Genomic DNA, 16,416 nt, shown 5'->3' on the forward strand with positions numbered 1-16,416 from the left:
GGAACTGGAGTACTGATAACAGGAAATCTCCATGCTGTAGAATTCTTTGTGGAGTGCCAGGGAATAGATTTGACACTATAATGGTGATACTCACACAGTTGTTGAGATTTATCTGTCCTAGGGAAATGGGGTTATATGATGACAGGACTCTGAGTACTTTTGGGATCTTGCTAAAACAAAACAAAACAAAACAAAAAAAAAAACCCCAGGGATATGGGCTATATTGTTGGAGGGACTCCCAAAGCTTATGGGCTCTATGTGCAGAGATAGGAAACTACGTTTCTGTGGTTACAGCAAACCTGGAGCTGCTGGGCTTTATGTGGAGTAAAAGTACAGTGGGATTTCATTGCTGGCAGGATTTGTAATGTTACTGGACACCTCTATTTGGACATCAAGGAACTGAGATTTTATAACAGAATTCACAATTCAACTGAGCTCTATGTAGACAGAGGGGAACTTGGTTCTATGATGGCAGGGGACTGAAGTTCTATGAAGGTGGGTCTCACAGGGCTGCTGGGCTATATGTGGAGAGTCAGATCATGGGGTTTCAATAATTTTGTGTCTCCCAGCACTACTACATCCTGTGTGGAGAGCTGGGGAACTTGGGTTCTATGGTGGCAGCACACACAGGCCAGCAGATCTGCATATGGGGAGAAGAAAACTGGTTTCTACAATGACAGGATGGCAGGGCTTTGGGGATCTGTATGCAGAGCTAGAGTCTTGGATTACACGTTGGCAGAAATCACAGGGCTGCTGGAATCTATCTAAAGAAGGAGGGACCTTTGTTTCTATGATGTCAGGGAATGTATGGCTGCTAAGCTGTATATGGAGAGGAATAAAATGATGCTTATAATGACAAGATACATAAGTCTGCTGAAATCTACATTGGGAGTGTAGAATCTTGGTTTCTACACTCAGATTTTATTCACTGCAATACTTGCAGGCCTCTGAGAATTCATCTGGAGAGCCAGGAAACTGGGATTCCATGATGCCAGGACTTGTAGTGATGTTAGTCTCCAGGTGTAGAGCCAAGGAACTGTTTTTTTTTTTTTTTTTAAATCATGGCAAGACTCCCCTGGCTAAAGCACAGTACTTTCAGAGGCAGGGACTTTGGGTTATATGATGGCAGGACTCTTAGGCCTGCTGGGGTCTATGTGGAGAGCCAGGGAAATTGGGTTTTGTGATGGCAGGGATGCTGGGTTCCATGCAGAGAGCCAAAAGTGGCTTTTATGATGACAGTATATACAGTGCTTCTGGGTTTTTCTTCAAAATCCAGGGAACTGCCAGGTGTAGTGGAGCACATCTGTAATCCCAGTGGCTCAGGAGGCAGGAAGATCATGAGTTCAAGGCCAGCCTCAGCAACAGTGAGGCACTAGGCAACTCAGTGAGACTCTGTCTCTAAATAAAATACAAAAAGGGGCTGGGGATGTGGCTCAGTGGTCGATGCCCCTGAGTTCAATCCCCAGTACCAAAACAACAACAACAACAACAACCCACAGGGAACTGCAATTCTAGGATGTAGGGACTATCTGTCCTGCTGATCTTTATGTGGAAAGCATTGAAACTGAGGTTCTATTTATGGAAGAAATCCCTGTCTCCTGGGGTCTACGAGAGAGACAGGTAAGTGGGTTTCTCTGGTAGCAGTGAAGCCAGAATTAGACAGGCAGCCAGTGTATATAGATAAATTGAATCAGGTTGGATCTCGGAGGTCAATTTGAGTGAGTATGCGCAGTTGGAGACTGCCCCCTGAGGGATCTTATCAAGAACCTGTCCGTGCTCCAACCTGTTGCCAAGGTAACCTGTCCCAGGAATTTCCCCTCCCTACAGGGAGCTGTAACAACAAAAGAATCTGGTAAGCTTCTGGCAAATACCAAAATGATCCTAACTTAACAGGCAGCACCTAAGAGCTGCCTTGAATCATTGTCACTGGGCCACCTGTTGAGAATTGTCTCAGGTGGAGGCTAACCCCAGGATCCTTTAGACCATCTGATTTTAAAATGTTTATCCTCCTAATTCTGAAAATTCTCTTCCAGACAATGCCCTTAAATTACCCAGATGAATCTTCCTGAAGTGATACAAAGAATATACTAAGCTGATTAAGCATTTTCCTAAGCAGTCGATTTAAAAAAAACAAAAAACAAAAAACCCAAAATTCCTCAACAGAGTTTTTGGCATGTTTACCATCTGAGGACCACTAGCTGCACTCAGTTTGTCCCCTATGCTGAAATAGAGGTAGTCCTGGGACTTTTAGACCAAGGTGAATCAGGGTTTCTGAGCATGATCAAAAGAAAAAAAAGCAATTTCCAGAGAAAGTTTGTCACAGCCCTTTCAATAATCATTGTCCCTGGGTCTCCTACAATAATACTTGAAATCAGATGGTTCTGACCCAGTGAGAGGCCAGGATTAAAGAAATATGCTTAGAATTTAATTGAGTCCACCAGAGCTTCTTCCAAGAGAAACACATTCCACAGAGTGCTCCTCAGAGAACCTTTCCTTACCAGACTGTAAATCTTTGACTTCTTTTCACTTGATATGTGACCACCTGGAATTCATTTAAACATGACTGTGAATATATGCTCATACATGTTCAGAGCATATTACTTATACTTCCATTTTTCCTGGACAACATATGCAGTCTTATGTAGGACTTTGTTATTCATAACTCTGGGATAAGAATGAAATGTTGTATAGCTTTAAAATAAATTGCATGCATTCTAGATAATTTCTTTTTACAATTTTATATGGTTTTAAATACATCACAATAATGAAAGAGTTAAAACATTACCTTTCAAATTAGAACTACCTGGAGCCCTTATTTACAATTTTTAAAAATGAACAGCAGAATCTATTCTGCTATTAACCAGATGCAATAAAACCAAGATGCCATTTCTCATCAAAAAAAAAAAAAAGTTGTTAATGTGTCCTTGGCTACTCTGTCCTGCCCTTCCCCCTTTTGTCCTGTTTCCCACCTTTTGTCCCTCCCACTGGGCATTCCTGGGCCTAGTCACTAGGCTGGAAGGAGAAAGATAAGGGAGATAGAGGGAACCCAAAAGGCAGAATCTGTGGAAGGGGGAGGTCTTCCCGTTTTTATAGCTAAGGTCTTCTTTGAGTCCTTTGTTTCCCTTTGTCCTGCAGTGATAGAATGTAGGTGGGAAGGCCAAAAGGTGGGAGATAGATGGCTGGAGGAGTATCTGGGCAGGAATGGCCTGGGGTGGTTTGATTAGCACCTCCCTGTTTGCTGGGAGCTGTTTCATTAACAGTTCCTTAGACTGGGTTCCAGGCCTTGGGGACATTAACATTTCAATTTCCCCAAGTGCTGCTCTGGTTCCTGGACTCCATTCTCGATAATGGTCTCCATTTTCTTTATCTTACTTGATATTAGACCAGATTTACCTAACTACACTAACTACCTGTCTTTAAATATGGCGTCAGTGGTATCAGCAGGGCACTCAGTTCCTCTGAACTCTATGTTTAGAAAAATGGAACTGGGGTTCTCTTGATGGTAGGACTCACAGTGATGCTGGGCTTTACATGATGACCTAATAAATTAGAGTCTATGACAGCAGTACTCACTGGGAATCTTGGCTTTTTGTGGAGCATCCAGAACCTGGGATTTTATCATGGCAGTATAGCTGGGGTCTATGTAGAGAGCCAGGGACCTTGAATTGTGGAGAGCAGGATTTGCAGAGATGGTTACCTCCTCATGGAATGTCAGAAAACAGGATTGAGGGAGCCTTCTGGCTGGAGTGATGATGAGATACACAGTAAGATGGACCTGAAACAATGGTGAGGATTTTAATTAAGGCAAGGACATTCCAGGCACTCAGAACAGCAAGAACTAAGGTGAAAAGAGAGGTAGAAAGTTAGAAAGACACAGGATTTTTTTTAGAGGAGTGGTTCTTTTTTTGTCTCAGAGAGACTGAGGCAGAAGGATCACTTGAGAGGTCTTGAATTTGAGACAAATTCTGGGCAACAGAGCACAATCCCATTTTGTTTTAAATTGTTCATCACAATTTAAGAGCTTTTATCATAAGATAACATCAGTTTTTATTGTTATGGAAATTAAAATTGAGTAAAGTTTGAGTTACTGTGCCAATTCTCTATGGCTGCTCAAGGAAGTTGCCACAGATAGTGACTTAAATGACAAAAATTTATTATCTAGGTTCCTGTAGTAAGAAGTCAAAGTTTGAGTTTCACAGGGCTAAAATGAAGGTATGCAAGACAGCAATTTCTAGCTCCCAAGATCAACCTCAGCTCCCTGGGATTATAGATGAGCACCCCCAAGCCCAGCAAAAGATTCTTAATCATATCTACAAAATCCCTTTTGTCATTTAAGATAACATATTGAAAGGTTCCACAGATGAAACATGTATATATCTTTGAAAGACCATTATTCTTCTTACACAATTAGTAATTTACTAATTGCACATTGGCACACTCTCATAAATCCTAGGGACTTCAGAAGTTGAGGCAAGTGGATCAAAAGTTTGAGGAGAGCCTAGAACACTTAGCCAGACCCTGTTTCAAAATAAAACAGAGGGCTGGGGATGCAGCTCAGTGGCCCACAACCCTGGGCTCACCCCTCAGTACCACAACACACACACACACACACACACACACACACACAGAGTTATAAATGCATTACAGGTTAACATAAAATTGTTATAATAAATAATAATCAAAAAGGTGAGAAGAGTGGTACTGTTTTACTCTTTTGCAAATATTTTAAAGTCTAGCATGATAAAATACCAGATTCTTGAAATTTTGCTTCTGCATTCAGTTTTTTTGTGTTAATATAAGTTTCTGGTCAAATCTGCTGTACAAATATGAAATGATGAGAATGAAAAGGCAAATAATGTATCATGAAAAGTTTTCATTTTATGGACCTTCTGAAAGGGCCTCTTGTTCCATAGGGGCTCCTGGATTTTACTTTTGATGGTAATGTTTGAGTTTGTCTGAGATATAAGGTGTATGTGTGGACAATGACCTTGGAACTATTGTTGTCATATTGATCTCCCACCTATGGTGGCCACTGAGTCCCAAAATGTCTGTAAGTTATACTGACATCAATAAAGGCTTTATGAATTGGAAAAGGTGTCACCATGTTGTTTTCTTAAATATTTGTTTAGTTGTAGTTGGACACAGTACCTTTATTTATTTATTTTTATGTGGAGCTGAGATTCAAACCCAGTGCCTCATGCATCAAGGCAAGTGATCTATCACTGCGCTACAACCCTAGTCCACTCTGTTGTTTTTATTTTATTATTTTTGCAGTATTGGGGATTGAACCTAGGGGCAAGTGCTCCGCCACTAGGCAAGATCTCTATCTCTCCTTGCCCTTTATTTTAGTGTTATTTTGAGACACAAGGTCTGGCCAGGTTGCCCAGGTTGGCCTTGAACTTTCTAGGACTCCTCCTGCCTCAGCTTCCCAAGTAGCTGGGATTATATGTATGCCCTACAGTACTGGCTCACCGCATGTTTTTAAATGGAGAAAGATATGATTTAAATTTACAAGTTACTTTAGTAGAGTCCTGGTAACATTTTGTGGCAAAAAAGGAAAACCATGTAATTTTCACATGGAGGGTGAGAATAAAAAAATTGACATAATGAGGAATTAAGAAAGTAATATTTCAGGATTGAGCTCTTGAAGCTGAAGAGGTTGCTAAAGATGTTCAGGTGAAAGGTGTGGCTGTGACTGCACAGGGCTATAGGACCAGGTAAGTGCTCTGTGGCATGGAGAGGTTCAAGGATGAATGTTAGAAAACTCACCACACTGGCATCCCCCTGCAAGAAGGGGGCCACATGGATGGGGTGGCCCTGCTAAAATTACCAAACAAAACAAGAGGCTGCTCTGGAGGACTTTAGGTGATGATATGTGAAACCAAGTATCACACAGAACACAGACCTCCATAATTATGTGATTCTAAATAATTTCAAACTCATTTCTTTGTTTTAACAATGAGAATAGTAGCACAGTCATCTTCTATAAAATACCACATGGTAATAAATTACTAGCGAGGACTTGGCAAACACAGGTTATTAAGTTCCTATGACACTGAGATGCAATGCTGTTACACTGGAGCCTTAATTCGTGCTCAACAGTCAACGCCTTGGGCTTTGCTTGGGCTCCGTGAGTGGTTTCTAGTGAGTCTCTTCTTGGGCTCAGAGGACAAGGCCGGCACCCCGACTGCAGCGAGCAGCACCACCCCAAAGGAGCCACTCCATGGTCTACCGACTCGCCCAAGTCGATTCCTTTCTATGGACCCTCCCGCTGCAGGGACACCGGGCAGCCTCGGCTTTAGCTTTCCCCGGAGTCCACTTGGGAGGTGAACCATGGTCTACATTTCCTGGGTGGCCCTGGATGGCTGGGTGCAGTGGAACCAGCTCTGTAGGTAGCTCATTGGAACTTGAGCCCTCCCACAAGTTTGGGGAAGATTGAGGGTCTGAAGTTTCAGTTGATCACCATGAGCAATTATTTATAAATCATTGAATGAAAAGCAAAAGGACAGGGGTTAAGGACCCTCCATGTTGCTGAAGGTGCTAGGAGGTGGTACCTGGAGAGGGCATGAAGTGACATGCCCTTTATGACTTCTTTTCTCTGATTTTTGTCACCTGCATGTTCAAGTTTATTATTTAAGATATGTTTGAAAGATAGGCTTTGTGTGAATTGGCAGTACTAAGTACACTGCTTTCTGACTCCTGTGAGCCACATCAGAAAAAAGAAGGGGCCTTGAAAGCTAACCTATGTGTCCAAGTTGAACAAAGTTGAGGATCATTTGGAAACCTGTTACTTCAACTGTGACAGCTGCTTTCATCTACAGGTAAGTACTGCTATGTTGGGAGTTTGTATAGGATTGAGGATAGGGGTTGGGTTAGGAGTTACAGATCCAGAAGGGGTTTAAATTGCTCATGGAAAGGGTTGGAAGGATAAAGGGATAGAAATAGGGTAGGATTATGTTAGGGTTACTGATAGGAGATAAGATTAGAGTCAGAATCTTGGGGAAGGTGAAAGCCCTAAGGAGGGTTAGGAACATGATTTAGACAAGTAATATGGTTTACGATGTGCTCTAGGTTTGGTGGTAGGAATTAAGGTTTAAATTTAAATACAAAAGAAAAAATAGTTGCAATAAAAAATGGTAAAAAATTTGAAGATAGAAAATGAGGGTTAAGGAATGTGATGAGGGTTAGTGTGGGTAAGGTTGAAATAGGATTGGAGTTGGTATTAGTTTTGGGTGTCTGTTTGCAGCAAGCTCCGGGAGGGGATTACAGAGTTAGGATTGTGGATTGTGGTTTATGGGTAAAATTTAACATTAGAGTTTAGTGGTTAGATGTCCCAGTAGTATTTAGGGTTGGTCTTTATATTTAGGCTCAGGGGATAGGTTAGAGTTAGGGGAAAGCTTTAGATCTAGGATGAGGGATAAGTTTAAAGTTTTAGGGGGGAGGTACTCGGGATTGAATTCAACACTGAGCTACATACCCAGCTCTATATTCTATTTTATTTAGAGACAGTGTCTCACTGAGTCGCTTATTGCCTTATTTTTGCTGAAGCTGGCTTTGATATCACGATCCCCCTTTCTCAGCCTCCTGAGCTGCTGGGATTACAGGTTTGTGCCACCTCACCTCACATGATATGTATAAAACCAAAGTGCTTTCATTCCAAGCAAATGTGCCTAGTTTTAATAGGATGCTACAAAATGAACAGAACTTATGCTCTTTTCACATTACTTCTCTGATTAGAAATTAAAAATGTATTGCTGATCTTTGATTTCCTGAATTCAGTTTTCATCCATTTTCCAAATTTATTCCTAGTGTGTCTTAGAAGCCTCAGAATCATTCTCTTGAGGATATTATTCTCATTGTTAAAGAATACAATATGGACACAAAAATCCTGTTTTAGTTAAAAAAATTTTTTTTTGTTGTAGATGGACCTTTATTTTATTTATTATTTTTTTGTGGTGCTAAGAATCGAATCCAGTGCCTCACGTGTGCTAAGCAAGTGCTGTACAGCTTAGCCCCAACTCCAGCCACAAAATCTTATTTTTAAAAATGTTTATTTTTTTTCAAGAACTAAGAGAATTTTAATGGTTGCATGAATCATGTGGTCTAGTGGTGCTCTCTGGACTTTGGAGACATGCAGAGTTAGTCCTGAATTCCATGTGATGAATAGTTGTGTGCCTTTGAACATTTTCTTTTCCTTCAAACTATTGTAGGAGCCTCATGTGTAAGAAAAGGCAGAATGATACTGAGTGCCAAAATATCAGCTATTCTTCATCCTTTTCTATATCTATGAACTTGGCAATGTAGTTTTCTTTTTGTCCTTTCAAAATGGAGAATCTGTTTCCAAATCCTTGGCACTGAAATGTATTTGCTATGGCTCATAGAAATCTGTTAATTATGAAATTGTGTAGCCCAGTACCTAATTTCTAAAGGTCTTGATTTCTTTCTCAAACCCTATCTTATCCATATTAACAAGCCCCCATTAACCTACTGGAGGAGGAGATGTGGAGAAGAGTCAGTGCCCTGTATCATGATGGTAGCTCATTCTCTGATACTCAGCAGCCATCCATTAATCTCTTGCACCAGAAAAACCCAGTTTATCAAGCTGGAATCGACAACCAGCCCAGCCATGATCTAATGAGCTTTGGAGTGGCTTATTATCTAGTTAGATAACTAATATTCCCATTAGAGGTGGATGCCTAGATTCTAACACATATTGTGCAGTAGTTATCCAGAAAGAAGCAGGTGACCTACCAGCACTGATAGTCTTTTTTTCTTACATCAGTCTGGGCCTATTGTTAGATGGTAGAAACTTATGCAAAAGCATATTTAAACATAGTGTACATTATAATGGTGTTAAAACTCTTCCAATATGTCACATCAAAGGAGGAAAGAGACATAGAGCCTGGTTACTAAGTCAGATTCTGTTGCAAAAATAAGATGTTTGCTTTTAATGTATTTAAGTTCTAGAGTCAAGGCTTTGGAGAGATCTGTTGACAGGAGACTTTAAACTCTTGGGACCCTATTTTGCTTCCCTTTCCTGTAATTTTATTTATTTATTTATTGGGTCCTGGGATTAAACTCAGGGGCACTTGACCACTGAGCCACATCCCCAGCCCCATTTTGGATTTGATTTAGAGACAGGGTTGAGCTGAGTTGCTTAGGGCCTCACTTTTGCTGAGCCTGGCTTTGAACCAACAATACTCTTGCTTCAGCTTCCCAAGCCCCTGGGATTAGAGGTGTGTGCCACCATACCTGGCTATTTTCCTTTTATTGCTGTCTGACAACTGGAAAGAAAATGGATCTGTGTCCAGCATTAGGTGGGCAACAGTGGTATCCTTTTGGACCCTGCCTTGTTGGTGCTTCCTACTGTCTTTCAGGGCAGTATTTCTACTGTACTTTGTGTTTATGGAGTAATATTGGTTAAAAAAGTGTATTTCCTTACTTATTACATGAAAAACAGGGGCCTCTTCCCTTTGCACCCCTCAGGTCAGAGGAACCACATTTCCCAAAGATGGAATGTGACTGCTAATAACAGACATGGTGGAGGCTTCAATTTATTACTCAGAATTTGAGTCAAATTCTCCCAAGAGCCATGTGCTAAACATTAACCAGCACACCACTGCTTATAACTAGTGATTATTTTAAATTTGTTATTCTATTACACATATACATGGCCATAAATTCTTGACCAGGAATTAGTAAACATGAGTTTATTGAAATCTAGTAGCACTTCATTTTTTCAGTTTTACCCAAGTTTTCTTAAAAATGTTTTACCAAAGTTTCTTCAAAATAACTCTTGTAGCAGTTAAACATTGTCAAAAAGCAAAAATTATTTAATTAAAATAGAAGGTAAGTCTCCAGGTTGTATATGTGATTGACAAAGGGGTATAACTCAGTGGTAGTTAGGTAGCTTTCCTAACATGTGTGAGGCCCTGGGTTCAATCTCAAGCAAAACACACACACACACACACACACACACACAATTAGTGGAAAAGAAAAAGAAAATATGACAGACTCCCTGTTTCCTAGTAGTCACTGGAACACTCTATTAACAGCAATTTCCACACAAAATTAAAAAATCAACACTAGGCCCTGAAGCATTTTTGAATCACAGAATAAAGGTTAAATTGGAATCAGCATAATTTTATTGCATTGTAATAAAACTCCATCAACTCAACATGTTGCTGGATACTTCATACAGGTGGGAATACTTTCACATTATTCTTTTTTTTTTTTTCAGATATTTCTCAGTTTTATTATAATATACTGTCAACTTATGGACAAAGGAAATATGACGATTTTCCTTAAAAGCATTATTTTCTTCACTTCTAAATAATGGGATAATTTAGCAAGATCATTTGGAAGTTTATTTATTAAAATATCAATAATGAATTGTTCCATTTTAGTTTAGAACACACTAAAACAAGTTGTTCCTAATACATTTTCTCTATTTGTTGTGACTGGTACTTTTTGTAACTTATTTAACAGAAAAATACTTTCAAATAGAGGAAATTAAGAGGTATTACAAAAGAGTTGTGGAAACCATGGATAAAGCAATAAAACAACAGAGGTAAATAAATTCCTATCATTACCAGGATTTTCAAACAGTGAAACTCACATAAAGAGTCACTGGAAAGAAATGTAATGAAGTGATAATCAGTATCATCATCAAATTCCAATGTACTTTCTGTATCTCCCTCTAGAGTATACTATTATATGCACCCAAATACTAAAAATCGAATAATAATGAAACATTTTCAAAATACTGAAACCAAGTTTACTGATAACAGGATACAAGGCAGCACTGTAAGTTTATCAAACAAATGATCAGTGCTCACCAATTTCAGCATACCACATCAGAAAAGGAAAGCATGAACATTTAATTACAGAAGAACTCAGTCACTTCTGATGCCAAGAGGCAGTGTCCGTGACAGGTACACCTCACTGTCTAGGGCAGAGCTAGGAAGCATAGTGTGGTTAAAATTTACTATAGTATCACTTAAAATGTTTCCATTTATTTCTGAAATGTTAGTTCATGTCATGCTATTCTCTCTCTATGAACAAAAATCTATCTCATTATTAGCCATTGGTCTAAAATTAATAATGGCTTAAATAACTGAAAATCAAACAATTCCTCTAAGTACAGTAACATTGCATTTTCAGCTAAAACTAAATAATTAAATACACCTGGTTTTGTCAAAGCCTTTTACTGTCCACAGTTAACTTAGGAGTTCAGGTATTTCCCATTTAATACAGGAATTGGGTGATTGAAAAAACATTCTGTTTCCTAGCTTAAGCACAGCATTCACAGAATATGGTACTCAAGTACTGTTTGGGAAGTTATTACCAAAAATGTTTTACCAGCTGTCCTGAATATGAATCACTATACCAAGTAGCACTTTCCTTTGAAGAAAACCAAGTGGCAACTCAGTTTTACAATGAAAAGATCTGGGTAAAGAAGGAAAGACAGTAGATAGTAAAATGAATAATATAATCACTGTTATTTACAACATTGCAAAAAATATATATATCGGAAGTTACGTACCTTAGGAAAAATAGGAGGATGGGCCAAAAACAAAGCACAGACATGCTAGTTTTTTTGTTTTTGTTTTAAACAAGAAAATATCTGTATAATAACAAGGTACAGTGAACAAATGACACTTCATGTTTAATTACTCATTATTACTATATACTGAGTTTACTTCAGTATAAATCAAAATTGCAAGAAAATGGCCCAAATGAACAGAAGACTTCTAGCAACTAACAAATTGTACTCATATTCAATAAGCACCATTTACCTCTAAGTAGTTTTACACAGTTTCCAACACTCTGATTTAAATGGAAACTTCCTCTGTGAAAGAATAAGATAATTTGGATATTATTACCAATGCATAGTGTGGGTATAAATTAGGTGATAAATCCAACTATTCTTGAATTTTAAAAAAGTTTCATGCTTTGTTCAAATGTAGCTTACTGTTGAGAAAATTCCCATCTTCCACTCTCCAAGTCAGTACATAAAAGTAGATAGTATTTACATTGAATTTACAGTATTTTTCACTTAAAGGAATAACCCTATGTCTTTCTATAATATCTAAATGATTGCCCTTAAACTTCACCATACCCTTACTTAGAAACACAGCCATGAGTCAAATAAGCTTTGAAAAGAATTCTTCCATTTTCATTAACTCATTGAAAATGAAATCTAATATATACTGCAGATATGCTAAGGTGGTCCTCATCATTTTGGGGCTACATTCTAGTGGGTAAAAACTGAAATAATCCAAAACCTATATATTATGCAGCAGTTAACAACATGACTTTTCAATGTTTCTTTTATCACCAAAAATCAGTTATAGAAACAATTGTTTATATTTCAATCTTAAACATGGCTCTTAAAACAATATATAATATGATTTGTAACTAAATCTGCAAAACATATGAAGACTATAGTTAGTCTACTATTTCTCTGGTAGAGTCAGACAAAACAATTTTTCTGTTTTAAACATTCTGGCAAACAGAAAAAAAAAAGATGGATCAAAGTAGTATGTCAAATTGGCAATAAATCCATTATGGACAAAAAGTGGCACTAAAGTGAAATTTAAAAACATATTGCTTTCTATATATGCACATGTAACCTTATTTGAAGATGAGTACTTACAAAGATTCTTCTAGAAAGCTATAAACCAACTTGATAATCCAGGCTTTTAATTTCCATAATATTTAGTGTTCAGTAGTTTCAGCTGAATATTTAAATATCCAACATAATTTTATGTCCCACTTATACTATTCAGTGCTTGCATACAGACTGCAAATATTATAAGAGACATTATAGACTAACACTTATAGTATTTTCCAGAATAATAACTTTGATTTTGAATAAAAACTGGAGCATTTGAGCTTACCCCTCCCCCCGCCTCCTTTTCCCTAAATTCTTCATTCTAAGAAGTCATTAGAGATTGAATTTAAAATAAAAATAACAACTTTGTAAATGTTAACAAAAAGGGGTTGTTTTAAACAGATTTCAGTAAAAATTTCTATATACAAACATTAATAATCAAGTAGCATCGACAGTGACAAACACTAAACTTTCTTTAAAATCCCAGGAGCTTCAATTGTAGCAGCTGCAGCACACAGCCTTATGATAGACATAGGCTAAATTATTAAGACTGAGAATATGGGACAAGGTAAACAAGGAAAAGTGAACTTAAGCCGGTACAGTTCAAAAAGTAAAGTTTACAAGTAAGCTATATCAGAAAATCAACTGCCAGAATATAAACAATTAATTACCACAGCTATAATAAATCTCTTAAGAATGGAAGACAACAAAGTAATTCTTATCACAATATACCAGTAGTAGAAAACAAATTAATTATTCACAGTCTAAGAGGCTTTCCTTGGGGGAGTACATGAGGGGAGGGTGCAAAAGCTTACACAATTGAAAATGTGAAATAAATTCAAACTAAGATTTTATGAAAAAAATTTAAGAATGTTTCCCTTGAGGGAAAATAATTTTCTACAACTACTAAAAAAAAGCACCTATGAAACTGTGCTCTTGGCTGACACAATGGAGGTTTTGGATTCTTTGCAGCAATTGCAGCATAACAAATGGCATTTTTCACAGCATAACTTGAGGGAAAATGTTATCTAGTTTGAAATCATACAGAAATCAATTAAAAATTATTTTAATTATTCATAATACACAAATTTTTCTGGGTAGCAGCAGTTGCTCCTGTACTTGCCCTTTTAGAAAGTATGAAACAGAAGCAATAGAGTAGGGAAACAAACTAAAGGAAAATAAGAGCAGCAGAGTTAAATTAAAAAGCAAATACTTAAATACATTAAAGAGAGCTTAAAATAAGGAAACAGTATTGTGCAACTCTCAATTAAACTAAGTAAAGTGCACTGCCTAAATATTTACTGATAACATTTTCCCTATGTTGAAAATGCAAAATCTACTTATTGTTGATATATATATATATATATATATATATATATATATATATATATATTTTTTTATATTTTTTTTAAAGAAATTCACTATTGTAGCCCTGATAGCTCTCTTCCAGTATTTTTAACCATTCAGATATATTTTGGGGGAATATTTATTCACATAATTTTGCTTAATACATTATTTTTTCTACACAAGGCTCAATTTAAAAGTCTCTAACATTTTCAATAAGAGTAATAACACATTAATAAATTATAAATTAACAAAATCTTTGTATTTGCTTTAAAAAATCATTTATCAAATGTTAACTTCCAGATTATCTGGAAAATTAAAGGTGTGAATTGCTATAAACCTGACATCCCAATTTTAAATCCTGATGTTTAAAGGTATATAAAATACCCCTCAAATTATTCCAACTTCCACTTCAGAAATTTCTGTTTTACTCTTTTTCATAAATTTTAAGCTTATGCTCTGCTACACATTTTACCCAAATGTGGGAAAACTGCCTGGAGATGCAAAGTACAATAAAATAATCACACGAAAAAAGAAAAAAAAAATACCCGTTAAAACAAAAGTTATTATAGCTGGCAGCACTTAAAATGAATAATTTATATTATTTTAAAAGTTGCATAGCTGCAAGATGATTGCTGATTAAATGTTGAGCAGTTTTATTTAAGAGGAAATATATTTTATAAACTACAATTCAGTAGACAATTTCTACATTTATTTAATTAAAATGTAATTATGTAACTTGATTTATTCTTTGGGCAGCATTCTGATAATATTTAAACCTTTAATTTAAAAACAAACATATTTTAGTTTTCCTATGTAGAAATTAGTTTTCCACACTTGGGGGAAAAAATGGAAGAACTTGAGATCATGGTCTACATTCAGAGAATGTTTTACTGCTTGATTACATTTCTTGGTTTCACATTTAAGACTTTATGAGAAGTAACTTATATGGTTTTTCAATTTAAGAATAAGTGAATGCAAAAACATTATGTTGGGGGAAATAAAAGAGACCCCAAATTGAAGAAACAAAACAAATCAAAACACAGCTAGTTGCGCAGCTCTAGAGAACTGAATAAAAAGTAAATCAACTTTTAAATCAGTTAACTTTGGCGTCTGAATACAAAATGTTCATCAGTATTACCTATGTAGATGACTATTAAGGGATGTGCAGCATTTTCAAAATCCCTGTGTGTCCCTTATATGCAAGTTTGGTACACTGAGTTCTGTGGTTACTGTCCTCTCTTCAGCAGGATGTTTTTTCTTTTTTCTTGTGTGATTGTCCATCTCTGTATTACCAAGTCTCACAGAACTCAGATTTCTGGCTGAGTAAGCCTGCATTTTTGTTTTTCCAGAGACAGATCCTCAAATCCTCTAGATTTTTCAAGCATCCTATAAAACAGGAATCTGATGCTTAATCTGAAGGGTGCTGAGGACAAGATCTATTTACTTCAAACCATTCATCTATGCAGCTTTTATGATATATGCATAGGCAAGGCAGTCGTGCTATAGTATCTCCCTGCTGCAATTCTTCAAGACATATTGCACATTCCCCAGCATCTTTACTCAGTACATCCTCATTATAGGTTATTCTTGGCTTTGTTAAACACGTCACAAGGTGCAAATCCATTTCATCAGAGGGTACAAATTTTGAGCATACAGGGCACCTAAATCCTCCAAACATGTGCGGCGAGAGGTGAGCTGGGAGGGAGCCGATCACCAGGCGCGGCCCGCCGGGGCCCCTGCCCGGCGGCCGGTCCCTGCCGCCGCCGCCGCCGCCGCCGCCGCCGTCGTCCTCCGGGCTGCTGTGCACCGAGTCCTGCGAGCCGTACGGACCGCTGCTGCTGTTGGGGATGCTGAAGGAGGACTGCGCGGCTCGGGCCCCCGACGCCACGCTCCCCACGGCCCCGCCGAGGGAGCGGCTGTGCAGGGCTGCCGAGGCCGCCGCTGCGCCGCCGGAAGCTCTGGGCTGATGTGCACTAGGCACCTGAGCCGGAAACCTGCCCGCGGCCGCCTCCCGAGCCCCGCCGCCGCTGCCCGCGGTCTCATTGGCCCCTCCGCTGCTGCTGGAAGGTAGATCCGAGCCTGAGTACGCACGGGTACGGCCGTTAGCGGCGGCCGGGCCGCTCTGCTTGGCGCCCATGTCCGCCCTGCCCCGGGCCGGGCCCGAGCGTAGGGCCCCGCACTTTCACATTATTCTATTCTTTCCTAAAATGAAGTGTGTGCAGATAGAATATTTTTAATAATGAATATGCCTCCAAGATAATGTTTGTGTTCAATGGAAGTAGTAGCTTATAGACATTGTTATATGATTAAATCAAAGTGACCCATTTTAAAACTTGTAAAAACAAGTCTCTGAGGAATATTTTAGAACTGAGATTTAAGGATATTATTTTCCTTTGATAAAATTGCTTATATATACACGTATAAACTTCATAAGATTGCTATACAGGGTCAAG

General features: G+C 38.1%; 1 protein-coding gene across 1 annotated transcript; it reads right to left on the reverse strand.

The window, feature by feature from the left end:
- Positions 1-14,650: 14,650 nt before the first annotated feature.
- Positions 14,651-16,134, reverse strand: LOC124081300 (E3 ubiquitin-protein ligase ZNRF2-like). The gene has a single exon (XM_046427508.2). The coding sequence runs from the start codon at positions 16,098-16,100 to the stop codon at positions 15,372-15,374; it is 729 nt and encodes a 242-aa protein (XP_046283464.1). The 5' UTR covers positions 16,101-16,134; the 3' UTR covers positions 14,651-15,371.
- Positions 16,135-16,416: the final 282 nt, after the last annotated feature.

This window comes from Marmota monax, unplaced genomic scaffold (genome assembly GCF_021218885.2).
Source record: "Marmota monax isolate L192 unplaced genomic scaffold, Marmota_monax_Labrador192_F-V1.1 WCK01_AAM20220418_F8-fsc00917, whole genome shotgun sequence".
NCBI classification, from domain to species: domain Eukaryota; kingdom Metazoa; phylum Chordata; class Mammalia; order Rodentia; family Sciuridae; genus Marmota; species Marmota monax.

Excerpts from the sequence above, each read along its gene's own strand:
- LOC124081300 (XM_046427508.2), bottom strand. The coding sequence starts at position 16,100 with ATGGGCGCCAAGCAGAGCGGCCCGGCCGCCGCTAACGGCCGTACCCGT.